At 27.3% G+C, this 16,179-nt stretch overlaps 1 protein-coding gene across 1 annotated transcript; it reads left to right on the top strand.

Moving 5' to 3' along the window:
- The first annotated feature begins 2,142 nt into the window (after positions 1-2,142).
- LOC145741175 (uncharacterized) lies at positions 2,143-14,753 on the top strand. The gene is made up of 3 exons (XM_082558707.1): positions 2,143-2,939; positions 12,017-12,164; positions 13,427-14,753. The coding sequence occupies exons 1-3, from the start codon at positions 2,204-2,206 to the stop codon at positions 14,661-14,663; spliced, it is 2,121 nt and encodes a 706-aa protein (XP_082414833.1). The 5' UTR covers positions 2,143-2,203; the 3' UTR covers positions 14,664-14,753.
- Positions 14,754-16,179: the final 1,426 nt, after the last annotated feature.

Raw genomic sequence — 16,179 nt, 5'->3', positions numbered from 1 at the left:
TTTTAGCAAAAGTTAATGGGTTCTTATTAAAATTTAGTAAAAATAGACTTTTAGGTAAAAAAGTAGCAAAAAATCAGACATTTATATTTTTTTCTGAATGAAAATAAGTACTTTAACTTTGCATACCTAATACAGCATTATTACATAACATTATTAATGTTATATACTACCATATATAGCAAAATTGAAAGTAAGTAATTCCAACTGGCAACTAGTTTATAAGAAATCAGTTTATTTTTAACTTTGCCGAAACCTCATTTTTTTGAGTATTTATAAAATGCTGCATTAGTGTTTTAATAATGCTTAAAACAAAGTTAGAATTTAAAGTTAGTTTTTGTTTAAAGGATATTATTTAAAGTCTCTATTTTAAAACTTTATAAGTAGGTAAGATAAGCATTCTGCCATTTTAGCGTGAAAATATATAACTAAGCGAAAAGTTAGAGTAAAATTTAGTTGTAACAACAAAAAATAACAATTTAAGCATATTTAAAAAAATAAAAATGTAATCTTAAAAAATATTTTAATAATAAACTGTACAAACTAGAAGTTTGTATATTTTAAAACCAACTTAATATAAAATATATAAAAGAATAATATATCACGTTTTAAAAAACAAATTTTTTGAACAGTTTTAATAAATTACCCAAAACAAAATAAACCTAAACAAAAACTAACAGTAATTTAAAACTAAAACAATATTTTAGCCCCCATTTAAGAAGTTAAACACAAATATATATTGGCCTAAACACCAAGGTTTATTCAGACTAAATGAGGTAGTAAATTGATTGGACCTTTTGTTAATTTTTTGCTTTAATTTTTAACTTTTTAAACCAGAGTTCAAGTCCTTATAACAACACGACATTATAGTTTACATCTGTCACAATACTTGATTGATGATGTAATAATAAGTTTTGTATTAAGTGTTAGTAAATGTGTAATACTTTAACCCCAAAAGTACAGAAAAATAAAAATAAAGCCAAAATGTTTACATTTTTATGGTTAAAAGTAAAAAAACTTAACATATATTTATAATATTTCGACTAAGTATGTTCAGTTTTAGACATACTAATGCAGCAGTAGCTAGTATTTTGTTAGCAATATGTTAAAAAGGACTTAGGTATTATTTACATATTAAAGTTTTAGTTAAAATATACTTTAAATATTTACCTAAAGATTAATGTTATTTATATATAAAACTGCCAAACCTTACAATAAATAAACTTGTTAAAAAAAACATAAAGCAGTATATATAGATATATTTTAAAACTTAAAATCGAGTACTTTTACATATATGTATTAAACTTTTAATTGCTATTTATAAAAAGATTAATTTCTCCTTAATGTTGAAAAACAAATATTATCCGATATGGTGTAACACAGAAGCTATGCAAATGTTGTATGTTTGTTTTCTTTTATTTACTTCAAGTTTGTGTTTGTTTTCGAGCGACTTTTGACACTTTATATATCAAATGCGGTATGAGTAGCACGCATAGCAAAAACTACAGCCATCTATAAAACAGTTAGCCTTCATTTAATGCCTATAATTAAAGATATGTTAAATTTAAGCAAATATTTTTCTCAATTTCTGACTTATTTAGCATACCAAATATATATATTTATAGTAGCTTAGCATAATATATAAATAAGTAGTTGTAGGGGCTGTTTTTTGACCGGAAAATACAGCAGGCTTTCTAGTAACGTTGTTTAGTATACACACAATATGTAAACAACGTTCTGTGTTTGTTTAATATTAAGAATTTCAAAATAATAAGATATTACACTCAAGAATATAATGTTTGTAGAAAGGCTAGGCTTAAAAGATGGTAAAAAAAAGTTAGCTTAGAAATACAAAATGGCGCTGATTTAAAATTTTTTTTTAGAGTATAAGGCAGTAAAGGCCTAATTGTTTTAACAAGTAAGATAAGGATAAGGTTAAGTGAGTGTTGTAACTTAAAGAATACATAAAACCTGTTTATTTTTTAAAGTTTAAGTTAGCCAACTTTCTAAGTTTATTTAGAATGTAATAGTATTACTTTAAAACATTTAACATAATTTAATATGTAGAAATGTTCGCCTATTAATATTTACAACTATTTGTTCTGTATATAGAATATGAAATATGTTAATTTTAGGTAAATTTTGACAACGAAATTAAAAATTAAATTTGTTTTGACACAAAAAAGTTTTAAAGCTTCGACAAAGAATGATGGCATATCGGGAAAGTGGTTTCATAAATTCGGCGCCAACCTTTGCCGAATGTTTCAATATTTTCACGCCAGAGCCCGGGATAAATCAATCGGTACGCCACAAATATCGACGAAATTCGCCGCCAAATTCCATGCAAAACCCCGATCATATTTCGCAAAGAGAAGACCTTCTAGCAGAATCGGTTGGTAGCAATATTTCCCACCCCAGTGCAAACTGCAGCCCGTCCTCTGTTCGCGCAGTTGCTTACTCCCCAATCTCGGGCGTCTCACCGACAATCTGCCAGAACAACGCGTTTAATTTTCCGCCGCAGAAGATCAACTCCCTCGGGGTCAACAACCAACTTTTAGTCGATAACTCGATCGATAAAGTTCACCAATACAGTGAAAACAGCGGTTTTTTTCAGGGCTATAGACACCCAAACGCACACTACAACTACCAAAGTATACACGGTACATCACCATACAACGAACCTAATATAAGGGGTTATGTATCGAACTATACAGATCATTCTAAGCCGCGTTTTTTTCCGCCAAACGAAACCGTCAATGAACTCATACCAAGTTCCACTTATATTAATAGACTACAGTTTCCTGAGCCAATTCCTAATAGTCAATATAATCAACCTTATATGCAATACCAAAGCGAGAAAGAGCAGGACATCAGAGAGGATTTTTGTACCAATTTTCCGTGGATGAAAGAGAAGAAAATTGGAAAAAAAACGAACGAAAGACGTAAGTTTAAATATTTTTCACTTCAGTGTTTCTTTAGTTCTTGTTTAGCATTTTTGGGGTCATTGAATTATCATTTTACCATAATTTTTTGATTAAATTTTGGCAATTTTTTCCTTCTGCTATAGTGCGTGGGCGTATTTAGTTAACTTTAAAAAAATTTAGTTCTACTTGGTGATTTGTGTTATTTATTTAACAAACTTTTAAAGGTTATAGCTATTATAATGTTTAAGTTATAACTAAAACTCCGAATTAAATAATAAAACCAAAAAATTAACCAACTTATACCTATGTCAACATTAAAAAATTAAATACTAATAAACATAAATTATTATTTTTAAACCCAACTACAAAACAATACTAACATTTTAAAAAACCCAAAAAAGTTTAAATTTCTTCTACTAGTCCAGTAGGTATCTGTCATAGTATCCGATCACACATTTCAAACCAGTTTTTAAAACTTTACAAACCGTAACAACGTCTGTCGTCGATCGAACGTTAAAAGCTTATTTATATTGCCCTCTATACTTTTACTGTTAAAAATAAAAGGGCTAAAACTATAGGGTGGGTTCAGTATAAATCAATTAAACCCCAATTTTGTGTCGTCATAGTTATGTTATGTTTAGTCATACTTACCAATTTTTGATTTGATTATTATTTGGTCTTATACATAACTAAAAACTTAGCAATTTTAAGTTTTAAATTAGTTATTGTAATTAAAAATCAAAACCTAAAATACTAGATGCAAAATTTGATAAAACATCTATAATACGATAACAAACATTTTCATTTTAAATGTAAATGGCTTACTGTTGAAAGTAAATAACAAAAACGCAAACCCAAAACCACAAAATATCTGAATTTTGTTATATTTCTAAATTTAAATCAAAAAAATATCAGGTATGTAAAAAAAAATTCGCAAAAAAAAATTTTATCAAAAAAAACTTTATAAGGAAAAAAATTTAAGTTTTTAAATGAGGGTTTATGTGTTTTTTGGGGTAAAAAAAGGTAGTCAAAAAATGTAAGTTTTTGGTTTGGTTTAAATTCTCACACTGTCAAGCGTTACAATTTATGATAAAACCTGATCCTTCTACCTTGACGCTTGTGGTGATTAATTATTCTTACGACACATTATCTAAATAAATATTAGTTTAAAGCCTAATTCACGCCAGATATTTAAACGTAAATTTACGACAATTAAAAACGGAAATTTTAATTAATTAAACAATAAATTTAGGTTAATTTTAACAAGAAAAAATAAAAAAAATTAGCGTATTTTAAAAAGTAAGAAATATAACCTATACCAATGCAAAAAAATTTAAAAATTTTGAAAATATATTATTCTTACAACAATAAATCAAACCAAAATACGCTAAAAATGTAGCCTTTAAGGAGTTTATGTATTTATTTTACTGGAAAAAACAAATTTTTTATTCATAAATTGATCGAGTCGCAAGATTTTCGCCAAAATAAAATAAAAAGTCGCCCGAATTCGCCGACAGCGATTTAGAGTCGTGAATTATCTCTTTGAACTGAGAACAACCATCCATCATTATTTCAACTGGCTGTCAAGTATGTTTATACACTAACCTGACACCTAAGCTGTCCTTTTATTTCAAAATAAAACTGGTTTTTATTAAGGGTTTCATACAAGACTTAAGGTAGTTGAAAATTTTTATAATTTTTGTCATTTTTTTTACTTTGCGATTTTTTATTTATTTATTTTTTTACAAATTTTATTTTGTTTTTTAATTTTAAATTATTATGCCTTTAAGTAAAATAGCACTAGCTAAATATATAATAAAACACTAATATATATATCTTAAATAAAAATTGATTTTAACTTTGGCAAATTTCAAATCAAATACAAAAAACCAAATTTTTTAATCAAAATTATCAAAACTTAATGAAACTTTATACATTTGATAAAACTATTAAAGATTATTTAAACCTTTAAATTTAATTTTAAATACTTTTATCCAAAATTTAAAAACCGGATAGCTTCCATTTTTACCCAAAAATGATAGTTTTAAAAATACGCGGACGCCATTTTAAAAAAGTTGTTAAAAAAATAACATGCGTTAAAAAAATGTGGATTAAAAATGCAAAGTTTTTTAACTCGATTTTTGAGTTCATTTTAAACAACTTTTACCTATAAGACTTCTATTTAAAGTATACTAAAGTACAATTATCAATATCCATAAAATGATATTTAAAATTAAGGTATTTGATCTTGAAAAAAGTTGTTTTTTTTTAATTTTTTCGACTCCTTTAATTTTTTTTTTTTTAAATTTTATCTCCAAGTCGAGTTAATTTTCGATAATTATTTCCAATACCAACAACGTTAATTTAGGGGGCTAATAATTATTTTTACTTTGATGTTCTTACCCCAATAATGCCTACGTGCCCCAAGGTTGTCTCCACGGGTGGGCCCCGCTGTTCAGCGAAGCGTAAAACCCCAATTTACCCCCTTTTTAACGGAGTGGCGCGTGGCCGATTGTTTAGCTAAATTATGACGTCACAATGGAAAGTATTGTTGACAGATATTTGGTTTCGAAAATATAAAAAAAAATAAATAAAAAATTGATTTTTAAGTTTTTTAAAATTAAAACTCAAATAAGAAAAAATTGCTTTAAATTGCAAAAACTAAGATTTATTTAAATATAAATTAAATAAAAATTGTCTAAAAAAACTTATAAAAACAATTTAAAATGGTAACATACGAAAAATAAATGTTATTTTAATATATATAGCAAAGGTGTTATAACAGTTAAAATATAAGCAAACACAGGTTCATATTGACCTACTTGTCTATACTGCTATTAATAATTAATAATAAAATCTAGCTACTGTCGTATTGGGAACTTTGCTGGTTTAACAAGGTGCGAATTCTGCCCGATAAGTTTAAGAGCTCCACTTGAAATTAAGCTTATATAAGATGATAAGGGTGTCGTATTATCATTTGTTTTACTCGGTATCGGCTGTTATTATCTGTATGTTAATATTTATTCATTTATTTTACGTGTTGAAGGTGTTCTTGGTGGGATGGAATGTGTTGTTGATATATCGCGCTTATTGGGATAAGATTTGACTTGAAAATTATAACATTTTGTCCAAAATTTACTGTTTTTTTCACAACTGACCTAATAATATTAAGAAATTATTCAATATAAACCTAAGTATTTTTCGTTTTTCATTTAAAAATTACAAAAAATAGATGCAAAAATGTTATTTAAATCAATATTTGGGCAATCTAAAAGATTCAATACTTCAAGTAACCGTATTTCAAAAGTTTAAGATTTTTTTTTTAACATGGTTTTTTTTAAACGTAAGAATTAAAAAAAGTCCGCAAAACATTTGGCAAATAAGTTGGCAACACTGGCGTAAAAATAATCTGGCAGCCCTGTATTTCGGAAGTGATATCAATCAATTTAACGACTTCTACGAAAAATTCATTGAAGTATCAACGTAGATGTCTCCAAAATTTGTCACGTAATATTGGCAAACAATTCGAATCGTGATAATGTTTGCGCTTTGTCATTCTTGCAATAATAAACAAACAAAACGAAACCAAATTCTATTTTGGATTTTTTTAATCAAAATAATTACAATTTTAATGAGGCGACAATTGAGATTTTTAAAGGTTAAATTTGTTAATGTTGTCGACCTTTTTGTGGGGTTTTAATAGTTTTTAAATGACGTTAAGTTATATAAGTTTAAAATGTAAATAAATGCATAAAATTTTTGTTTTTAAGTTTTTTTGGGGAGAATTATAACATACTTTTATTGCGAAAAAATTTTAAGCAAAATTTTGGTTGCTTTTACTAACTACAATCTATTCAAAAATAAAACAAAAAATTATCTAACGTTCTGTTTATCAAATCGATATAAAATATCGTTTTTAAATTGACATAACATTTTAAATATAGTTATATTAAAATTATAAACAGAGTAAACCTAGATTTTGGTGACAATGCCATAACATACTAAAATCTTTATGTAAACATTAATATTTATGGCATGTTTTCGATTATTAAATTGATTTTGTCATTTTTTTCCCGTCGCATTAATGTAATATTTTTTGTATATCGTACTATTTTTTATTTTTTTTTATTTTGTTTTTTTCGCACATTGAAAAAAGGAAATAATAAATGCGATATACAATTAATATTACAACAATGCGACGGTAAAAATAACAAAATCAATTTAATGATTAAAACATGCCAAAGGTATTATTGTTTACATAAAAATTTTAAGTATGATATGGCATGGTCACCAAACCCAAAAATTTACTTTCATTAATGCGCTAAAACCTAAAAAAAAGCTATAAAAATGTATCAATATAAGTTGTAAGTATAACTATAGCCCATTTGATTTAAAATTAATAATATAATAACGTAAGGCGCCATTATAATTTCTATTATTTACACCTACACATACAGAGATTTGAAAATTCAAGTTTAAATTGTGAGTCAAGTTGTAATTATTGTGTAATATTGACATCTAACTTTAACTGCACGCACTCTTGTTTAGGGTCTGATCGCATTTGTTTACAATGGACAAATATTAAACACTGTTTCAATACCTCGTTGAATCAATAATTTTCAGCACGGGTATTTTATAAATAATTATTCCTAATATACAGAGTACGTTAATATTTGTTTAACTGTTGTTGAGAGGTTATTCATGTAGAAACGCTGCTTATTTGTTTATTAAAAATTATATAAATATAAAGAATTTATTTTTTAATAGTCATTTTTTTATAGTTTAGAAAAATATATTTTTACTTCTGTTTTTTAAGTTAAAAACAATAATTTTATAAGTTTGAAAAAACTCAAACTTTACCAACGTATTCCTTATTAAAATAGTTTATACACTTAAGCTATAAAGAAGTCACAACTTAGCATAATTTATAGAAAATATTCGTATTAAAATTCGCCCAATTTAACAATTTAAATTTCGAGACACAGACCCATGTCATGAAATGCTCTAATGGCTTGAATATTTGATTCACTCGCCCGAAGCGTTGTGCAAATAAGATACTGGGATCGGGTTTCGTCGGTTTTATCATTTCAGCAAAAAAAAATCGAAAACTGTTTCAATATTATGGTTTGTAAAATTTTCGCTTGTTTTATTTAGTGTAAATATAATTTATAAACGTAATCATCGGGCCATAAACGGTATAATATATGCCAAGATAAACCGTGATTTTACCACTACCATCTGGTAAATTGTACATGAAGTCAATTAAGCAATGATGAATTTTGAATTTTTTACTAAATAGTTTTTGCGTGAAATTTAGTTAAAAAAATAAGCAGTAATTGTAGAGTACTTGTAGTTTACGGGCCTTTAACAAACTTATTACCCTTTTCCTTTATACAGCCCCCGCCAAACTTGTTATTACTTTTACGGTCCTCAAATCGATTTTTTTCGTAATTTTTTAGAGGACCGTAAAGTACCAGTAATTAAAAATAACTGTCACCTTTAATAAACACTCGTTTCTTATCAAAGTTTTTTTACTTTAAATTACACAAAATTCAGTATAACTAGAAACCGCGAGTTTATATATTGAACGTAACGTGGATCCAAAACAAACAACAGCTATATTAAAACAAAAATATCATTTTAGTAAAAGAAAAACAACACTTATTAAACCAATGGTTAGAATTATAAACTAAATGGCTAAGCGTTGAAACCATAAAATTTATAAACAAACTTTTAAAAATAAAACACAAAATTAAACCCAAAAACCATAACAGCAATTTTACGAATTTACATAAAATAATAAATTTTATTTTGTCATTTTTTAACCGCATCTATGTATAATAATTAGCTGTATATGACTTTTTTGTTACTTTTAATAAAGCATAAAAAATCAATTTTAGAAAGCCAAAAAAAATACCAGTTTTAGAAAACCAAAAAAAAATACCAATATTAGAAAACCAAAAAAAATACCAATTTTAGAAAACCAAAAAAAATACTAATTTTAGAAAATTAAAAAAAATACCAACTTTAGAAAACCAAAAAAAATACCAACTTTAGAAAAGCAAAAAAAATACCAACTTTAAAAAACCAAAAAAAATACCAATTTTAAAAATATAAATAAAAAATACCAATTTTAACCAAACAGTTACATTCATAGTCAAACAATTTCCTTAAAACCTCGAATTTTTGTAACAAATTGGAAACGTCAATCAAGGTTTGTGTCGAACTTATACGGTCACAGTTAAGTTAACTGATCCTAGATTATCCCCTTTATAATCTTCTTAACTTTATTACCCAAATCAAATTAACAAGAAGCCTGTTGACCTAAGAACCAGATTACAACAATACAAAGAATGTTTTGCTTAGAAAATTGTTTAAAATTTGTTTATTTTGACCCAAACAAAAAATTAAAAAATTTTAAATTTTGACGATAATAAACTTTAAAATTAAAAAAACATTTTAGATTAATTATTTTGGAAATTTTTTTAAGCATTAATAAATATTAATAATAAAATGATAAATATCAATATAATAAATATTAATGTCAAAATATTTTTAAATTAAAAAAAATTTTAAATTTTATGAAAATAAATCAAAATAAATTTAATTGTTTAAGATAAAAAATAAATAAATCAAAAATAATTAAAAAATACAACGGAAATTAAACTAATTATAATTAATGACAATTTACAACAACACTCGAAACGTCATTGTCATGTAAGTGCACTTAAGTGGTAATCACAAGTCTTACGCGTGGCGCGTGGCACTACAAGTCCCATAACAGTCAAAACGTCTACTCGATCATATTAAAAACGACATCCAAAAATTTGAAATTATGATCGAATAAAATAAAATCATTTTCAACGATGATTTAATATTTTTTTACATACTTGATTAATAATATTGTTTTATATTTATATTAAATAAATAATTACTCAATTTTTATATTTCTAACTTGGTAATATATTACAAAGAATTTACTTTGAAATTTTACCGAATCATCAATAACAAAAACTTTTACAAAATGCAAAACTTTTTGAAAACGCGCAAATATTATTATATCAAAGACATTTAATTAAGTTTGGGTTTGGTGACCATGCCATAACATACTTAAAATCTTTATGTAAACATTATTACTTTTGGCATGTTTTAAATCATTAAATTGATTTTGTCATTTTTTTCCGTCGCATTGTTGTAATATTAATTGTATGTCTATTTATTATTTACTGTTATCAATTTGCGAAAAACCAAAATGAAAAAAAATAATAAAAAATAAGGTCCTTAAATTGAAAAACTTTTGTTTTAAATATTTTAACAGCTGACGTAACCAAGTTAAAAAAAACTTGAACTTGAAGGTTAACAACATAAAAAGCCTTTTAAAACAGAACATAAAAAGATGACTTTAAAAATTTTAACTTAAACGGCAACAAAAATTTAAATTTATTAATTGTTTTAAAAAACTTGAGCCTTTAAGGCAACAATAACCAAAAATATTTTGAAAAATTGACCAATTTAAAAAATACATATTTTACCCAAATTAAAGGACTATTTTTCGACTAATTTACAACAAAATCGTCCTTTAAACCTTATTACAAATTTATTAACAGCTTACCAAAAACATCTTTTAAAGTAATTTATGCCATAAAAAAATTGACCAAATTATAAAACATGAATTTACAAAAATTTTAAAAACAATTTTTGACCAATTTACAACAAAATCGTCCTTTAAAAGTTATTACACCAATTTATAAGAAAACAAATTTACAAATAATTTAAAACAATTTTTGACTGGATTACAACAGAATCTTTCTTCAAAACTTTAACTTAACTTTAACCACAATAAATATTTTTGTTGTTAAAACATCGCTTGTTAGTTTGTGTTGATGCTGTTAACGCACCGCTGCACACGGTCACGTGGTAAGATAATGTTAGCTTAATTGTTAAGTTAGGTCGGTTGCCAATTTTTATTATTAACCAAAATATTTAAAGTTTAAGCAAAAAATTTTTTTAAATTTTGACGATCATCTGACAGTTATTTCTGTGTCGATATTTTTAGTAAGTTTCCAAATTTTAAATACCATGATGAGCACGTTAAAACCCATTTTACCAAAAACTTTGCTTTTAAACTAACAAAACCCTTATTTTTATACTGAAAAAATTAAAAAAAATAAATTAAATTTTTAAATAAAAACTTTTAAATCGGGATTAAAAATATTTAAAAATTTTTACCTAAATTTTCAAATTTAATTTTTATAATTTTCTGTATTAAAATATATTAATTTTTCTTATTTATACAGCAAAGTGTGTTATACCGGTCATGGCATAAAATTACAAGCCATAAGGTTTTAGGTTTGAGCCGCACCAATGCCACATTTCCCCCGTCTAAGCCCGACATTTACAGATAACTAAAACACCCCAAAAGGTTTCGGGTTCAAGTCGCACCAATGCCACATTTTTCGCCCTTGGCCCCGGCGTTTACAGATAGCTTAAACACATCAAAAGGTTTAGGGTTCGAGCCGCACCAATGCCACATTATTCGTCCTTAAGCCTGGCGTTTACTGATAGCTTAAACACACCAAAAGGTTTAGGGTTCGAGTCGCACCAATGCCACACTATTCGCCCTTGAGCCTGGTGTTTACAGATAGCTTAAACACACCAAAAGGTTTCGGGTTCGAGCCGCACCAATGCCACACTATTCACCCTTAAGCCTGGTGTTTACTGATAGCTTAAACACACCAAAAGGTTTCGGGTTCGACTCGCACCAATGCTACACTATTCACCCTTAAGCCTGGTGTTTACTGATAGCTTAAACACACCAAAAGGTTTTGGGTTCGAGCCGCACCAATGCCACACTATTCACCCTTAAGCCCAGCTTTTCTTGATAGCTAAAACACACCAAAAGGTTTTGAGTCAAAGCCGCACCAATGCCACATTTTTTGCTCTTCAGCCCGGCGTTTACAGATAGCTTAAACACGTCATAACAGCACTCTCTTTCCCAATTTAATATAAAAACCTATCACCTTAAGGTGATACGAAAAAAAAAACAACTAAATATATATCGCAATTGAACATAAATTGGTTGTTTATAACTTTAGGTAACCGTCCTAGTGGTGCATCCAGAAGATTAAGAACAGCATACACTAACACCCAACTACTTGAGTTAGAAAAGGAATTCCATTACAACAAATATTTATGTCGACCTAGGAGGATCGAGATTGCGACTGGGTTGGAGTTAACGGAAAGGTAAAAAGAGTCAATTTTTGTGTTTTTCGTTGTAGTTAAAACTGTATTGTTTAATTAACGTTTTTGTTGTTAAAAAACTATTATTTACCCAGTTACTAAAGAATATTTGCCTTTTTGTAATTCATAATATACTAATTGCTATTTTCTAGTTAAGATTTTAAAACTTTTATCGATGTTTTTTTAAAGTATATGGAAGATGTAATTTACATTTTTTACTATTACTTTTCTTTATTTTTATAAATTGTCAGAATTAAATAAATTTTAACACTTTTAAATAATTAAAAATTATAATTGAACAAACATTTGAAATATAACTTCACGTTTTTTGAGCCATTAAATTTGCCATATATTTTTAAAGATTTTTAAAAAAGTTATTTTTCCAAATAAAATTAAAAATTTTTTTTATGTTTTGATTTTTTTTTGGTGACTCATGTCAATACAAATCAATCATTTTCGACAATTCCCAAATCAAAATATCAATCATTTCAACTTTTATATTTACAACAAAACCGATCACGTTTTTAGTTAATTAATAACAATAAAATTTCGAGAATTAAATATTAACAAAATGTTTGTTTTGGCGCCAATTTTTATTTTTAATATTTCTTAAACGACTTTCTATATAAGGAATGTCGTTAAAAAATTGAAATTAATTGTCCTAGCCATTACTTCTTTAATATAAAACTAACTTTTAAAATTTCGTTTAGAAATAACCACCTTTTTTGTCTTAGTGTAACATTTTTTGAATTTATAAGAATTTTTTTTCAAACTGCCTTCACTGGTTATCAAACCTAGTAGTATTGGGTTTATTTAACATAAACATTTTGACAAATTTCTTATAAATATTAACGTTAAAAAGCTTAAAGGTCGCTATCTAATAACACCATTGTAAAGCGTTACAAAAAATATTTTTTTTTTTACTTTCAATATAAAACTTAAACAATTATTTTATAAATTTTTTTAACATTTTGGCCAAAACTTTTATAAGTACGCACCACAAAAACCGCAACTGTAGTGTATAAAAAGCATCGTATGTCATGGTGTTTCGAAAAAAATTTAGTTTTCGTTAATTTTAATCTAAAATTTCTAACAGTTATTCAATAAAATTTTTGGTCTTATTTTTTACAAATATTTACTAAAAACTACAAGTATATTATACATATGTTGTTTATATTAAAAATGAGGTATTTAACAATTAATTTGATTAAACACCCAACAGTTTTTAACAATTATTTTTATATAATTTTACATTTTTTTTGCAGGCAGGTGAAAGTCTGGTTTCAAAACCGCAGAATGAAACACAAGCGTCAACAACAATCCAATAAAAACAAAGACTCGGACGCTGATACGTCATGCGATGATGACGTAGACGATGACGCCATAAAAGAAAGCGACGACGAAGAAGGCGGAGCGAGCGACCCGGAAAGTAAGAAAAAAAATCGACAAAAAAATTTGCCCGAAAATAATGATGACGTCATGGATTCTGAAAAACTCGAAAATCAACAGACCGAGACCGACATAAAATTAGATAGTGATGACGTCACTGATTTAAATTCTAGTCTCAGTAAAATTTGTCGGGAAAATGTGCAAGAAACCGCGGAGTTTAACGCGCTGGAAGCAGGCGGAAGTGATTCACAGCCTCGCGGGGACGAATTTGCGGTACCGAATCAACTCGGGGACGAGACGAAAAATTCCGAGACATTCCTGGACGATATGTTCGCGTCTAGAAGCGGGCAAATGGAGTCAAGCGTGACCGGCACAAATATTGACCACGTCATCACCTCGCAACCGAGCTCGTTACGGTTCAACGACTCCGTGAAAGGCGAGCTGCAAAAATTTCGAGGAAAAATGAACAACAACGAAATGTCGAAAAATTCTGCGTTCGTCGCAAATTATCAAGAACCGAATAACTTAAATTTTAACCCAGCTTCTAATAATGCTTTTCCGTCCCAAAACTACGAAGAAAACCTGAACTACGTAGCAGGGAAATCAAATTACGCGTCCACGAGTCATTACGACTCTTATCATTACAACTGGAGGCCCAATGTGACAAATAAACACAATATGGAAAATCAAATGAACAAAAATTGGTCACATGATACTGCTTTCGTGCAAAAATATAACTCGAACCAAAATGTTGTAAGAAAATCTCAGTCATTGGGTGGAGATTTTAGATGGCCGGATTATAGTTACCATTCTAACGAGAATTACCAAATACCGAACGAAACTCATGCCCATACGTCTAGATATAATAATTTACGGTATAATAATACTAATTCACGTACTCTAAGTCGTAGTAATACAATCGATTTAGCTTCTGAGTACCAAAAAACGCCCCCGAAAATGTCGCATCAACGATTTTCCTACAACGGGGCCGAGAACCAACAACGCCGGAGATTGAGCCAAAATTTTCCGCCACAATTTGAAATCCACGCCCGGACTCAGGTCGTTGACATGTCCCAGGCCCTTAGTAACGCTCAGAAAGTGTTAGATATGTGAGAATATTTTTATTTATTTCGTTTAACGTATTTAGTATTTTTAAACTGGATTCCTTATTTAAATTATGACAAAAATTAGAAAAAAATTGTTTTTTTTTGCCAAACAGTGTTTTAAATTAAATAAAATTAAAAATTATTGTTTTCAAAATCCAATATTTTTTGCCAAATTATGTTACATTTAATTATGTTGTTTTTTTCCTGAAAGAAGCTTAAAAACTTGTGCAAATTTTATATATTAATTAATTATTATAATCTTTATTTAATTTGTACTGAAATGAAATTATTAACAAAAATTATATCTTAATTTTTTTTAATTTTTTGATTTCTATAAAAACGAATTTAACTTAAAAAAGACGACTTCGCATGAGTTTTTTTAAAGACGATTTTTCTTTGTGTTTGTGTTCCTTATTATATTTTATTTAAAGCCATATGTTGTTAATAAAACAAAAGTTAATAAAAATGACTGTTTTTACTCTTAAAATGTAAAAAAAATGGTTAAACTAACAAAATTAGAAAACCAATCACATTTAATGGTTAAAATTACTAAATTTAAAAAATCAAGAAACTATATTAGAAATAAAAGTTAACCTTTAAATTGATTTACTAAATTATTTATATACTGTTTAGTAAAACTATAAATTTATTTTTAGTGAAATTAATAACTTAAATTAAATATTATTCGAAATATATTTGTTAAAAAAATGACAAAATTAATTTCGTCGTCTAAAACATGCCATAGTTATAACTGCATAATAATATAGCCTATTATAACAACAGAAAGACAAAAAAAAAACAATTATAATTTGTCCTTGACAAACAATAAAGACATTAAATAAAAAAATAAATCAATTTTATGATTTAAAACATAACATATTTTCTAATTTTTTTTATATCTTATCATCATATAGTCACCAAACCAAAGACAAAAATACAGTAAGACCATGGGCAACCTAAAACTGGGCACACCATTTAAAATTATTGCGAAAGAATTAAGCAACTTATTCAACAGTCAGGTAGGTCTATTTATGTTGTTAATGCATTTAAAAAAGTGTCACATATTTGTTTGCTCTGCGAATAAGTCGCTTCATCATTTCCCAGCCTCTACCTCGAGACAGGCGACCAATTTAAACCCTAAACAGGCTTTGAACTGCCAATCAAAAGTGACAGAATGAACAGCCTCAAGGCACTTGCTGTTGGGTCATCTGATACCTCACTAAGTGACCGGTGTGTGGGGCAGTCTTAGTTGTAAGTGGGCAAAGTTTAAGCTTGGTCAAACACAACTGACCACCATGATTTTAACGCAAGTTTAAAGGCATACAATGCAACAAGTCAAAATGTTGATGTATTATAGGAAAATAAACTTCAGTTCTGCCTTACTGTAGCGCTCTTAAGTAAGGCCATATGCCCATATAATGAAAGGTTAGAAATAGATAAAGCCAATACGGTAATATTACAATAAAATATATACATATAATAAACCAATATTTTAACAAACTGGCATTAAAAAACTTTAACTT

The sequence above is a fragment of the Corella eumyota genome, chromosome 2 (genome assembly GCF_963082875.1).
Source record: "Corella eumyota chromosome 2, kaCorEumy4.1, whole genome shotgun sequence".
Taxonomy (NCBI): Eukaryota; Metazoa; Chordata; class Ascidiacea; order Phlebobranchia; family Corellidae; genus Corella; species Corella eumyota.
Note: the sequence above shows the minus strand (reverse complement) of the source record. Positions and strands in the feature narration are given on the sequence as shown.

Bases quoted from the DNA above. Each gene is read 5' to 3' on its own strand.
- LOC145741175 (XM_082558707.1), top strand. From the start codon at position 2,204: ATGATGGCATATCGGGAAAGTGGTTTCATAAATTCGGCGCCAACCTTT. The intron at 2,940-12,016 runs GTAAGTTTAAAT...TTATAACTTTAG, and splicing joins AAAAAAAACGAACGAAAGAC to GTAACCGTCCTAGTGGTGCA. The intron at 12,165-13,426 runs GTAAAAAGAGTC...TTTTTTTTGCAG, and splicing joins GGGTTGGAGTTAACGGAAAG to GCAGGTGAAAGTCTGGTTTC.